This window comes from Microcaecilia unicolor, chromosome 3, assembly GCF_901765095.1.
Source record: "Microcaecilia unicolor chromosome 3, aMicUni1.1, whole genome shotgun sequence".
In the NCBI taxonomy this organism is placed as follows: domain Eukaryota; kingdom Metazoa; phylum Chordata; class Amphibia; order Gymnophiona; family Siphonopidae; genus Microcaecilia; species Microcaecilia unicolor.
The window spans coordinates 187,187,531-187,201,127 of record NC_044033.1 but is presented as its reverse complement, the minus strand read 5'-3'; the positions used below and the strand labels follow the sequence as shown (position 1 = coordinate 187,201,127).

Sequence of the window (13,597 nt, the reverse complement as noted above, 5' to 3'; positions counted from 1 at the left end):
GTACTAGACGGTATTGCTGCTCCCTGGTCAGAGGGCACCAAGAGGATTCTGCAGAATCTTCCCGAGGAAAACCTGTCAGACATCAGTCACGAGGAATTCCTGGAATACCCCAGATCTGGGAGGGGAGAGGGAGGGAGCGAGAGACAGTCTCCCCAATGATGGCACAGCAAGGACAGCCTTTCAACTCCCCAACAACTCAGCGGGAGCAAAGGGGCTGTTTACTAACTTATCAAAAACAAGGGTAGAAGCAACATGCTGGAATCCTGAAAGAGGAAGAATATTTTAATAAATAAATAACTTTATCTTTCCCTGGGGCTGGAATTTACCATATCGTTGTGACTGTTTAGCAATAGAACCTATTTAAAGGATCGAGTATCTACCGTCTCCCATATTCCCTAGAGGATGGAGTTCCTTGCGAGAAGTCCTTAAAATGCCTGCTATGAGAGGTCTGCTTGCGCCTCAGAACACTTTCCTGGACACAATAGCAACTCGATTTGATGGGACACGTAAGTAAAGACTTTCCAGGGTCTCAAGCCCTGGAGTTGTAGCGTTTGCTGTGTGTTTACGGGCTTTAAACGTCCCTTAAGGAGTTGGAAATGATGCAATATCTTGGAAGCGCAGTGTGGTTTTAAGTACAGAATGATGAATAGAGCAGCTGCTCACCTGCTCAGGTTCAGTCTAGGTGGCAAGGCCGAGTTGAAAGGAGCTGTATTGAGGGAACTGAGGCTGTTAGCCCGGGCCTTTTTGTACTACCTTGGAGGGAATAATGGGTGACGACGAGATTGCAAGGATATTCCAGTGACAGAAGTGCCCCAAGGAGACTCAATGAGGTTTTTCTTTCTACAGGTGCCTCTGTAGACGGGTAGGGAAGAGAAAGACGAAGGAAAAAGCTCAGATGTAGGAAAGAAGAGCAGAAGCTTCAGTGTCCTTAAGGGATTTCAGGCGATGGCACTGCCAGGTTTATGGCGTTTGCCATTCATTTAAAATGACTCTACGGGGGGGAAAATGTTCTGTCCCTGTTAATAAGGAAAGAAGTGAGAGTTATGCGTACAGTATGTTCAGGCTGTCTGCCACGAAGGTGGGTGGGTGTCAGCTGAACACACCTGTCCTGTATATGACATGTACGTTGTGTACGTGCATTTATTGCAACATAGACGTACCTATATGACTGTGTACAAGATTTGGTTCAGTGTAAACTCATCGGCACAAAGCCATTTATCAATAAACAATATCTGCCGCTTCTCATACGTTGTCCATTCTCTCTATGCATTCATAATTGTTTATAAATATAAAATGCACCACATATATTCGTAACCACTCAACTTACCTTCAAAAAACATGTGCCTCGTGATTTGTCTATGCATCTGGTTGAACAGGTTGAATGTGTGAAGTTGGGCAGGACAGATACTTCCAGGGGAATAACCCTGTTAGTCTGTAGTGGCTGCAAACATGACTCAAGCGGGCACAGCACCTAATCACATAATAGATTTATTTAAGAATAAGCTTTAGAAGACAAGAGTCCACCTGGTCAAGTGTAGATGTAATATTTTAATGTACTGTATTTTCTATATCCCATTGTTTTTCTTTTTCGGTTTGTGCATATACTGTTTTATTTTAATCATTGTTGTGTGGATTTGCTGTTTTGATATGTATGATAAATGCCTCTATTTATTTTTAGGAGATAATTATATCTTCACCTACAATACGTTTATCTTGATGACAAATCTTGATGAAACTAGACATAGATAGATAGATAGATAGATAGATAGATAGATAGATAGATAGATAGATAGATAGATTTTTATTTATTTATTTATTGTATTTGTACCCCACATTTTCCCACCTTTTTGCAGGCTGAATGTGGCTTACAGGGTATGGATATGATAACGTCGTTGCATGCTTTAAAAACAGTCGATCATAAGCAGAGGTGAAAGAGGATTTAGATGGAAGATGTTAGGTAAGGTCGTGTGAGAGGTGTTTTTTTGGTGTACTTGGGTGGTTTAAAGAATAAGACACCTAAGTTGGGGGTTTAAAAACAGCCTTGATTTTACATAACAAGATAAACATTTTTCTGTACTGTAGGTGAAGATGTGACTGCTAAAAATATAGGAGCGCCACTTCATAATTTGAAAGCCTGAAATTACAGGGCATCATTTGAGTCAGCTCTTACAGAACCCGACATAGAGTAATTAGAGGTGTGAGGAGGAGGAGTTGGGACTGAACGTCAAGGAGTACTGCCTGCATTTGGCTCTTTTCAAAACTCATTTTATTGACTCTTTTGTTTATAAAAATAGGCAAAGAAAACAGGTCCCAAACACAGGTTTTTCACATTTTGTGAACTTTCCAAAACAGGTTAACCACAGAGCACACTGTAAGGTGCCTGCCATAGTAATGAATTAAACCAAAATGTCAGACTTTCTGAACTCAGAAATCATTGGTGTTATTGTCGCGCAAGGTGAGGGTAGAGCTTCCTTCTCCTCATTAGGGAATCGGGGAAAATGTCGACAGGTGACATATTCCAGTGGCTGTTTACATTTAGTTAATGTTTTTGTTTAGAATTATATAGGAGGTTGCAATTGTAAAACTGACGTTTTCTTTAGTAAAGAAAGAAAGAAAGAAAGAAAGAAAGAATATATCTAGCCCATTATCTGGACTCTAAACACAAGAAAGACCAGCTCCCCTTGAGACTGAATAACTAGACTGCCCACTGCGTACCTAATACATATGAGATTGTTTAGAGAAAGACCTCAGGGGACAATGTTAATAGTATTCACAATTATGAACAATGAAGACTTTTTTTATTATTATTTTGCCAACTTTAAAATTATGAAAATATGAGGATGTAGAATACTGCACAATCAAACATTCGGGTTTCTTCTCACTAAAGTAACCATAAGGGTGCTCAAGTCCTGTGCTCATTATTCCTCATACTAGAGAAGAAGATTCAGCGTTATTTTCTTAACGATCTAAAGCCAGAGAGTTTCAGCACCTTGGAGAGCGTCTCTGTGTTCCGCCCCAGGCACCAACATGGCCGCGTGCAGGGCAAAAGCAGGGCTATTCCTTAAAAACACACCTTCTCAACTTTCACATTTCTACACAACCTAAAGGAAACTACGAAGTGAGTGCCCAGATAGTGCTACTCATGGCAACTTTCATTGTGTCCAGGGAGGGGAAATTTGTATTATGTTTGATATCCCCAATCATTTTAAAACGTTGGCCCGTATATTACTCTTTAGACTACATTTTTAAGGCATCACTTATATGAATCTCTTTGAAAATGGCTAGTATACTTTACAGGAGATCATGCTGTCAAAATGTGAAGAAATGCTTTAAAAAGATTTTCTGATTGAATTCTACAATAAACTGTTATCATAATAATCAAAGAGTATATGTTAGAGAAATATGTGTTAAAAGTTCCCAATATTATAATAACTTCTGTTTTATTTAGATTTTGCTCACACCATTTTCGGTAGTAGCTCAAGGTGAGTTACATTCAGGATATTTCTCTATCCCAGGAGGGCTCACAATCTAAGTTTGTACCTGAGGCAATGGAAGGTTAAGTGACTTGCCCAAGATCACAAGGAGCAGTGGTGGGATTTGAACTGGCCACCTCTGGATTGCAAGACCAGTGCTCTAGCCACTAGGCCACTCAGCAACATTCCATGTAGAATCAGCAATAATAGTAACATTCCACGTAGAATCTCAAATAGTAGCAACATTCAATGTTCCACTGCACTAACCACGAGGCTACTCCTCCACTAGCAACATTCCATGTAGAAGCCTGCCCTTGCAGATCAGCAGTGCGGCCGCGTAGGCTTCTGTTTCTGTGAGTCTGACGTCCTGCATGTACGCGCAGGACGTCAGACTCACAGAAATAGAAGCCTGTGCGGCCGCATTGCTGATCTGCAAAGGCAGGCTTCTACATGGGATGCTGCTAGTGGAATAGCAACATTCCATGTAGAATCTCAAATAGTAGCAACATTCCATCTAGAATCTCAAATAGTAGCAACACAATCTCAAATAATTTATTTGAATTTTGCTCACACCTTTTTCAGTAGTAGCTCAAGGTGAGTTACATTCAGGTACACTGGGTATTTCTCTGTCCCAGGAAGGCTCACAATCTAAGTTTGTACCTTAGGCAATGGAAGGTTAAGTGACTTGCCCAAGATCACAAGGAGCAGTGGTGGGATTTGAACTGGCCACCTCGGGATTGCAAGACCAGTGCTCTAGCCACTAGGCCACTCCTCTTATAATTGCTAGCATAGTTTTTCATATACTACTGACTTCTTCATTAGATCTATTCAAATTTTGTCTCAATTATCTTTTTCTTCATCTTTGGTATACAATACATTTCTATAAGGATATCCTTCTGTTATAGGACTATGTTACAAGTGTCAACTAGATTTGATGTTTTCTTACCTTGCATTCCTTATAGGGAATGATCTACCCCAATGCATTAGAAATGAGCCAAACTATCTTCAGCTTTGAAGGAAACTAAAAACTTTTTTATTTGATAAGTTTTAAGAGTTTTTTCTTTGATAATTTTGATGTTATTTCTACAACATACAATGTATCATTGATGTTGTATTATGTTTGATGTAATTCCCCATATGTATTATATGGGCTTCTTATGCTTTAAGCTGCTTTGAACCACCAATTGGGATTTCCATGGCAAATAAGTTCCATATTAGATTTGATTAGATTAATAATCAAAGGTTACAAAGCAATAGCAAAATCATTTTATGAGAAATAATTATCTAAAGGTGAAAAAATTCAGTTTTGACTATGACTTTTTGCCGAAATGTGATTTGCATAAAGGAGATTAGCTAAGGAAAAGGTTGTGACTGGAAGCTGTTGGTCTTTTTTTCTCTGGTCTAGAAACAAGATAAATCCCCCCTTTAAAAAAAAATTTCCCTCTAGGCTCAATGAGCAGTTGTTCCCATGCAACAGTAAAAAGAGCCCAAATGGAGAACTAGGCAGGAGAAGAAGGGCCTGATACACAGCACAGGAAACACTGCAAGAATTTGCACCCAGAACTGCTCATGTTAGGATGTGCTCATCTGCACCTCTTCAGTGTATATATATACATGGATCTGAAAAAATAATCCCTGTGCCCCTCCCCCCATGTCCAAATAGGACACCAAACAGAAGTGGACACAAACAAACCACACACATACAAGTTAAACCAGTTTACCAAGGTGCTTAGGTGATGCTGTGTTACAGTGAAAGGGTTCCCTCATTTTCAGCAGAAGATTTATCTCCCATTCTGTGTCAATGGGGGAAAAGCTTAGTACATACAGAAGGTTCCTTAATCATTTTCTTATGCTTTCTATAGTTGCATATTTGGGAATGCACTATAAAATTAAAAACTCCTTGTCCTATATCTTAGAGAAACTTTAAGGTCCAAGAGTGTCATCTGTTATGGTTTACCTGGATCCCACATTGTACTGGGATGGACCTGAACTTGCATCATTCCTAATATTTTTATTTCCAGTTTTGGTGATATATGTGCCTGAAATCCAGAGCCAGTGATAGAAGTTGCTGCCCTTATACCTTTCCCCTCCTTCCCTCCACACAGAAATTCCTTCCTTATTCAGGAGTGTTACAGTTTTCTATATGAAAGACTCGCAATAATCTCTCCATTTCCTGCAGTCCAGATATCGTAAGTCTCTGTACCTGTAAAAAGAAAGGACCTTCTCACAAATAATTTCCTTGTCTCCCTACTCATCAACTCTTTTTTTCCATTGCACAGTTACCCATCCTACTTGGATAAACACTCTTTCATGACCCCAGTTCTTTGTCTCCTTTCAGATAGTAACTTTGTTCTGGGGAATGCTCAGGTGCTGGACACGTTCCCTGTGGTTTACTGCTCAGACGGCTTTTGTGACCTTACTGGCTTCACCCGTGCAGAGGTCATGCAACGTTCTTGTGCTTGCACATTCCTCTATGGACCTGAGACCAATGAGCTGCTCCAGATGCAGATCCAGAAGGCACTGGATGAGAGACAGGAGTTCAAGGCTGAACTTATTCTATACAGAAAGAGTGGTGAGTTCCACAGAGTCTAAAGTCTTCTATAACAGGGGCTGCTGACTGATTTCTTCCTATCTCCCTCCCAGTGGCGTACCTACCTTAGTTGCCAACTGGGGTGGTGCACCCCCTCCTCCAAGCAAGGTGCATGGCTGTCGGCTGTGCGGTCCCTTGCCCTGGAACAGGAAGTTGATGTCAGAGGGGGCAGGGGACCAGCAGAGCCAACAGCTGCATGCCTGCTCCATGCACCCCCCTTGCTGCCTGCATCCAGGGTGGACCGCCCACCACCACCCACCCTTGGTACACTAGAGCTCCCTCCCACCCATTTATAGGGATATGCATTCATTTGAAATGGCATAGGAAATGTTGACAACATATGTTATTTCATGTCACTGGCAAATAAAAATGAGCAGAAAAGCACAAAAATTCATGTTTTTTCATGTGTCATCAATAGTGCTTACACTTATGAAAGACAGTGCATACAGTCTGCAAAGAGTTCACAGTTTTTCACTGTTTGCATATGTATGGTGGTTCGTGCCTATGCACACTGTCAGGAAGGAGTGCACTCTCTTAACAACATTGCACACATGACAACATGAGGGGAAAAAAAAAAACAAAAAAATGAACATTTCCAGAAACAACAAGGAAAATAATGTAAAACAAAACATTTTCTGGCTGGAAAAGTGCTCTTCAGTGAAAATCCCGAGAGCTGCCCTCCTCACTGTCCTGTCTGTAATCTCTGAATCTGAATACTGTTCTCACCCAGGACAGATGCTCTATTACCAAATTCCTCTCAAAGTCCAAAGACAATGCTCTCAACCTATGCCAGCCCTGCAACTGATGTACTGTTCAAACAGTCCCCTCCCCCCCCCCAAACTCTCTGGGGTCGATATTCAGCCCAGGGAGGCAGGCTAGCTAAGTCCTGCGATTGAAACTGAGCCCAGATATTCAATGCTGGGTCATTTCCAGTGACCAGCATTGAATATCTGGTGGTTGGGGGGGGGGTGGACTGACCAGTTTAAATGTAACCAGCCAAGTCAATATTCAGCGCTGGCCAGTTAAGTTTATAATGGCCAAAGATAGGCCTGCTATTTGGGCACCCTGATTTGGCCACAACACTTAGCCAGCAAAGCACTGAATATTTGTGGCTAGCTGGTTATATCTGGTTAGCCGCTATGGACTAGATTCTATATATGGTGCCTGAAAAATCAGCATCGAAAAGTTTTCCATTTAGGCATATTCTCTAAACCAGGCCTATAGTTAGGCGTGGTTTATAGCCAGTTTATAGAATAAGCCTAGCGGCCATGACTGTTCCTAACTCTAGGCTCGTCCATTTATACCAAGTAAAACTTTGTGTATCGTCACCTAAGTTAGGCACGGAGCAGGCGTACTCTGTAACCGTGTGCATAGCCTTTCGGAATGCCCATGGTCCGCCCATTCCATGCCCGTGGCCATGCCCCCTTTTTTGGCAGCACGCGGTAGAATTTATGCCCACCACTTTACAGAATAATGTCTACCAAGTCCTGCATGTAAATTCTATTAACACCAATTAGTGTCAATAACTGTGCGCGAAAATTGAGAATACGACTGGATTTGCATGTGCAATTTTGGTCCCTCTGTATAGATTCCGATGTCACGCGCTAACCCCTGGATTCTAGATAGCGCGCCTTGAGATCTGTGCTGAATTGGGCACAGATTCTTTAACAATGCACGTAACTTAACAAGCTTAACAAGCAAATGAGCACTGATTACAGCACTTAACAAGGAATAATGAGCACTAGTTAGCACTGATTAGAATTTACCTGCATAACTCACTGAGTTTTTGATTGCATGCTGAGGCCCCCTTTTACCTCAGCAGGAAAAAGATTTTTTTTTTTTTTAAAGAAATGATCATGCGGCAAGTGAAGCATCGGCTGTGCAGCCATTGAGGTGGTTGGTGGTAAGGGCTCCCATGCTAACCTGGTGGTAACTGGGCAGCACGCAGCACTGCCCAATTACCGCCAGATAAATACTGGTGCTACAAAAAAAAATTATAGTGCCAGAAATGTCACGTGCTGGAGGTGGGAACTACTGCTGGGCTGCTGCAGTAGTCCAGCGGTACTTCTGGTTTAGCAAGCGATAAGCCTGCATTGGGCTTACTGACACTTAGTAAAAGACCCCCCCTAAGCGTGTTCTATAATGAAGCGCTCCAAACTTCTAAAATACGCAGGTAAAAAAGGGCATGGTTATGGGTGGGGAAATGGGCATTTTGTGGGCATTCTGAAATGTACACATGTAGTTATAGAATATGGCCCAGTGTGCGTAAATCTACATCACCAGACTGCAATATCTTTTTTTTTTCATTTTTTAACTATTTATAAAGACCTCTACCAAAGTCAATACATGACACTTTAACACATAAAGGGCCCCTTGTACTAAAGTGCATTGATCACGTAATGTGTGGTTAATACCTGGAAAGAGGTTACTGTGCAACCTGTTTCCCTCCCCAGTCCCTGAACCCATTTACCTTTCTCTTCTCTGACCCTTTTCCCAATCTTTGTATGCATGGCTGTCTTCCTTCCCTATCTAGGTTTGTAATTCCTTCTCCTTTCTGTATTATTTGGGGGGGGGGGTTTCAATTGTAAACAGCTTTGACCTGCAATATAGCAAAGCCAGTATAGCAAATGCAAATCAATAAACCGTGTTAATGGGTTTTGCGATATTTTGCCTGTTACCGTGTGTTGAACTTTGTGTGACTTAATTGTTCTGAATTTATCTGTCAGGGCACGTGGCATGGCTGGAGAGTGGACGTGGAAGCATTAGCCAGCTAACATGTTACACTTACCCTGCACTAACTGGTTAACGCACTTACCCCTCTTAAATAAATACCACACATTAATCTGAATGTTAAAGCATGGCCTGCAATAAACATAAGAACATAAGCATTGTCATACCATACCAAAGGTCCATCAAGCCATTGGGTCTGTTGAGCGTTAAAATCCTGCATTTTAGCGTGTTAAACCCATAACTAAATGCACTTTAGTTCAAGGGCCCCAAAAAATTAATTAGAGCACTGCTTCCCAAACCTGGTCCTGGAGGCACCCCAGCCAGTCAGGTTTTCAGGATATCCACAATGAATATTCATGAGAGAGATTTGCATGCATTGGAGGCAGTGTATGCAAATTTCTCTCATGAATATTCATTGTGTGTATCCTAAAAACCTGACTGGCTGGGGTGCCTCCAGGACCAGGTTTGGGAATCACTGAGTTAAAGCATATGATAAACCACGGTGGTGCGCATCCTTTTCATGATCTATACCTACCTCAAAGGGAATATTTATCCATTTCACCTTATGCCCAAATTCTCTCTTTTCTAATAAGGTAGTCTCAGCAACATGCCTTCTCCAATAAACCATCTGAGGTATCAATTTCCAAAAACTACACAATAGTCTGGCCACATGAACCAAGTCCCAGTTTTCTAGTATACGTAATTAAAGAGTTAAGGTAAAATCTGTACCAATAATAATTAATGCACCTGCAGAGCCAGAACATGGCAATAAAGAGTCTGTTCAACCTGTACCCCCTCCAGCAAAAAGGGCTAAAAGACCTAATCTGGAAAATAACACAGAAGATCTGTATGTGCACTGAACAATTCTAAATTACATATAGATTTCTCATACACTGAAATCCAGAGCCTCTCCCAGTCTTCCACATCCAAACTGAGCTGTAATTCATTATTTCATATGTTCATGAAGGCTGTAGGTGTTTTCCATCTATACATGGAAGCTAACACATTTTGATATGGCATGGAAATCTATCTCTTATGGGTTCCAAATGCATTCTAATAGGTTCTCGGGTACTGGATTTGATAATACCTCCGACAATTGTAAATATACGTAATGAGTGAAGGGGAAAATCAAATTCTGTGTTTAACTCCCAAACACTGTGTTGCCTTTTATTAACCCATCACCATAATTAGTTGATTCTGTACATGATCTTTCCGGATCACACAAGTCCCTTTCTCAGATGTGACCACTTTGACTGCAGAGGAGAAGAGCCAGTGTTTCCATGCAACCCAAGGATTGAAGATTGACCTTGCCTTGTCATTGGCTGTCTTGCTTTCTCTCTCAGATGCCAATCTCTGACCAGTGTCTTATGCTTTCTTTCTCCCAGGTGTGCCTTTTTGGTGCCTTTTGGATGTTGTTCCAATAAAGAATGAGAAAGGGGAGGTTGTGCTCTTTTTGGTCTCCCATAAGGACATCACTGACACAAAGTCCAGATCCGGGGCTGAGAGCTGGAAGGAGGCAGGTGAGATTTCTGTGAGATACGTAACAAAGGCTTTCGCTCTGTCCCTAACATTACCAGAGACCTCGCTCATGACCAATTAGTATTAGAGAACACCTAGAAACCTTCAGTAAATGATCCCATAAAACTGAAATAAGAAAGCAACCGCCAACAGTATAATGTTCCCAGCAAAAAAAGACAGTTGAGTTTAGTGTTCTTTAGCTGACACGAAAAAGGAAGAGTTAGTGGCCACTGAGTATGGAAAGACTGGATGGGCCAGTTGGCCTTTATCTGCCATCATGTTTCTATATTTCTACAACAGTAAACGTAGAGTTACAGAAGGTACTTCATAGCCCACGTTTAAAGGAAAGAAAGACACACCTAATATATCAGGGCTTTCCATATGCTTCTGTAGCAAGACAGTGAGTGTGGAATAAGATAACGCGTGTGTAATATGGAAGAGTTGGTGGAATGAGACTCGCTATTAGCCTGCTATCTGCCCTAATAGTCTTCTGTACAATACTATTAGATTATTCTCACCTGGCATTGATGAAACACATTACTAAATCGTTATTACTATTGTTTTTACATTTCTCTCCCCAAATTCTTTTGAACTTCTGGGAACAGCCAGTTTAGCATAAGTCATAGACTACCTTACTATCAGTTGTTCATGTTGATTAGTAATGGCTGCGATACCACACAATACTCTTGTTCTAAAGCAGGGTTGTTCACCCTAGGTCCTCAAGGGCTGTGATCCAGTTGGGTTTTCAAGATTGTTCCAATGAATATGCATGAAATCTATTTGCAAGTGCTGCCTCTATTGTATGGAAATAGATCTCATGCATATTCAGTGGGGGAATCCTGAAAACCTGATCTGGCAAGGGCTGACAATGGACACCCCTGTTTTAAGGTCATAATAAAGTGATTCAATTTCTTCATGGCAAGCACATCCACTCCTGATTTTACCCCACTGCTTATTTACATGGTCTTGTAATTTCTGCTTTTCTTATTTATTTATTTATTTATTTATTCATTCATTCATTTACCAATCAGTCTTCCTGAGAACTCAGAACGGTATATATAGTTCAACAGAAATCCAATATATTAGAGAAATCAAAATGGAAATTAGAACTACAGAGTAGAACTGAAGCAACCTGCCCCCCCCCCCAAAAAAAAAAAAATTCAGCTAGTTGGTAACCCTACTGTAATGTAACACATGTGGGATACTTTTGCAGTGAAGCTGCAGGATAGCTAGTGGGCTGCTCTTGTGATGAAACTGTAATGTAGCATGAGAGATGCTGTGCAACTCTAGGGTAGCTTGTGACATGCTTGCAATGAAGATGTAGGGTAGCTTGTGGGATGCTCTCATGATGAAACTGTAGCAGTAGCATCTGAGATGCTGTGAAGCTCTTGGGTAGCTTGTTTGATACTCGCAGTGAAACTGTCGTATAGCATGTGAGATGCTTTGAAGCTCTAAGGTAGCATGTGGGATGCATTTACAGTGAAGATATAGCCCACTCCTCAAGTCACTTCATTGGCTCCCTGGTCCGCTTCCGTATACAGTTCAAACGCCTCTTGCTGACCTTTAAATGCATCCACTCTATGACCCCTCACTACCTCTCCTCTCTCATCTCTCCCTACATTCCTCCCCGTGAACTCCGCTCTCTGAACAAATCTCTCTTGTCGTCCCCCTTCTCCTCCACCGCTAACTCCAGACTTCTTTCCTTTTGTCTTGCGGCACCTTATGCCTGGAACCGTCTTCCCGAACCCATACGTCTAGCTCCATCTCTACCTGTTTTTAAATCTATGCTGAAAGCTCACCTTTTCACTACTGCCTTTGGCTCCTAATCGCTACTCATTTGCCCTCCTCCTCCCCTGTTCCTCTTTACCCTGTAATTCCCTTGCCCGTAATGTCTTGTCTGTCTATTTTACCTAGATTGTAAGCTCTTTGAGCAGGGACTGTCTCTCTATGTCAAGTGTTCAGCGCTGCGTGCGTCTGGTAGCGCTATATAAATGCTATTAGTTCAAAGCCACCTGTTGGGGGCGTGTCAAGATGGCTGCCAGACCGAAAGGTTGGTAGAGAGCTCCGAGCGTTTTTGGGGATATTATACCTCAGCGTGATAATGCCTCATTCCAAAAGGAAGGGAACGTTAAGGAATGTTCCTCAGCCTACCTTGACGTCTTCCCCAGCCCAAGCGTCTTTGGAATGATACTTTCCCGGTTTCTCCAAGTCTCAGAGGGATGTAGATCCCATAGCGGGGGTTCTCGGAGAAGCGAGCTCCCTGCAGGGAGAGGAAGCCTCCCTTTCGCCACCATCCACATCGACGATCCCTCCGTGCCCAGCGTCGATTGCGGCCCTGGAGGGAAACCCCACCGATTCCGGAAGTGTATCGGAGGGGGTAACCAGCGAGGACCCAAGACCGCAACAAACGGCTCTGAAAGCTGATGGAACTTGGTTTCCCTCAGCAAAAAATCCGGAGGTGACACTAGAAACACTTTGGGTGATGTTGGACCAGATGAATACTACACTGCAGAAAACTTCAGGTGATGTTATAAATTTAAATGCCAAGTTTGAGGGTTTAAAAGTAACTGTTGATTCCGTAAAAGAAGATTTAACAAAGCAAGTGACAACTTTGAGGAAAGAAGTGGATATGCTTAAGGACTTTAAAGATGTAGCTCTTAAAGATAATATGGAAATGAGGAGGAAAATTGAACAACTAGAGAACTACAACAGAAGGCTTAACCTCCGTCTTTTGAATTTTCCCAAGTTAACAGGGGTAACCCCGATTGATACATTGCGTAGATATTTGACTGAGATATTAAAAATTCCCCCAGACTCTATTCCTCCAATAAATAAGATTTATTTTATTCCTAAACCAAAGGGGGAATTACAAGGTATTGAACAGAATATGCCTGATCTACAAAATATCTCTGAAATTCTGGAACAATCTATGGAAATAGTATTGGATAGAGCTACATTAATAATTTCTTTGGTCTTTGAGCAAGACTACAACAATATTTTAAGACTTTACTTTCGGAATTCTAAGGCACAATTTTGTGGGTCTAAAGTCTGGATGTATCCAGATGTGACAAAACAAACACAACAGAAAAGAAAGGCATTTCTTGCTTTGAAACAAAAGACAATGGATATTGGGGGATCTTTCTTTTTGGCATACCCGGCTAAATGTGTAGTTAAATTAGGTCAAACTAAATATAACTTCTTTTCACCGGAACAACTGAAATCGTTTCTAGAAATGAAACAACTGAAGTAATATGTAGGAATAAGTAGAAATAACTTGGAGAAATGG

At 41.6% G+C, this 13,597-nt stretch overlaps 1 protein-coding gene across 1 annotated transcript in view; it reads left to right on the top strand.

Annotated features, from left to right (window-relative positions):
* The first annotated feature begins 430 nt into the window (after positions 1-430).
* KCNH3 (potassium voltage-gated channel subfamily H member 3) overlaps positions 431-13,597 on the top strand; it is a 73,750-nt gene continuing 60,583 nt past the window's right edge. The window contains exons 1-3 of the mRNA XM_030196802.1: positions 431-506; positions 5,812-6,045; positions 10,179-10,313. Of these exons, the coding sequence (XP_030052662.1) occupies positions 431-506; positions 5,812-6,045; positions 10,179-10,313 (445 nt within the window). The remainder of the gene's footprint in view (positions 507-5,811; positions 6,046-10,178; positions 10,314-13,597) is intronic.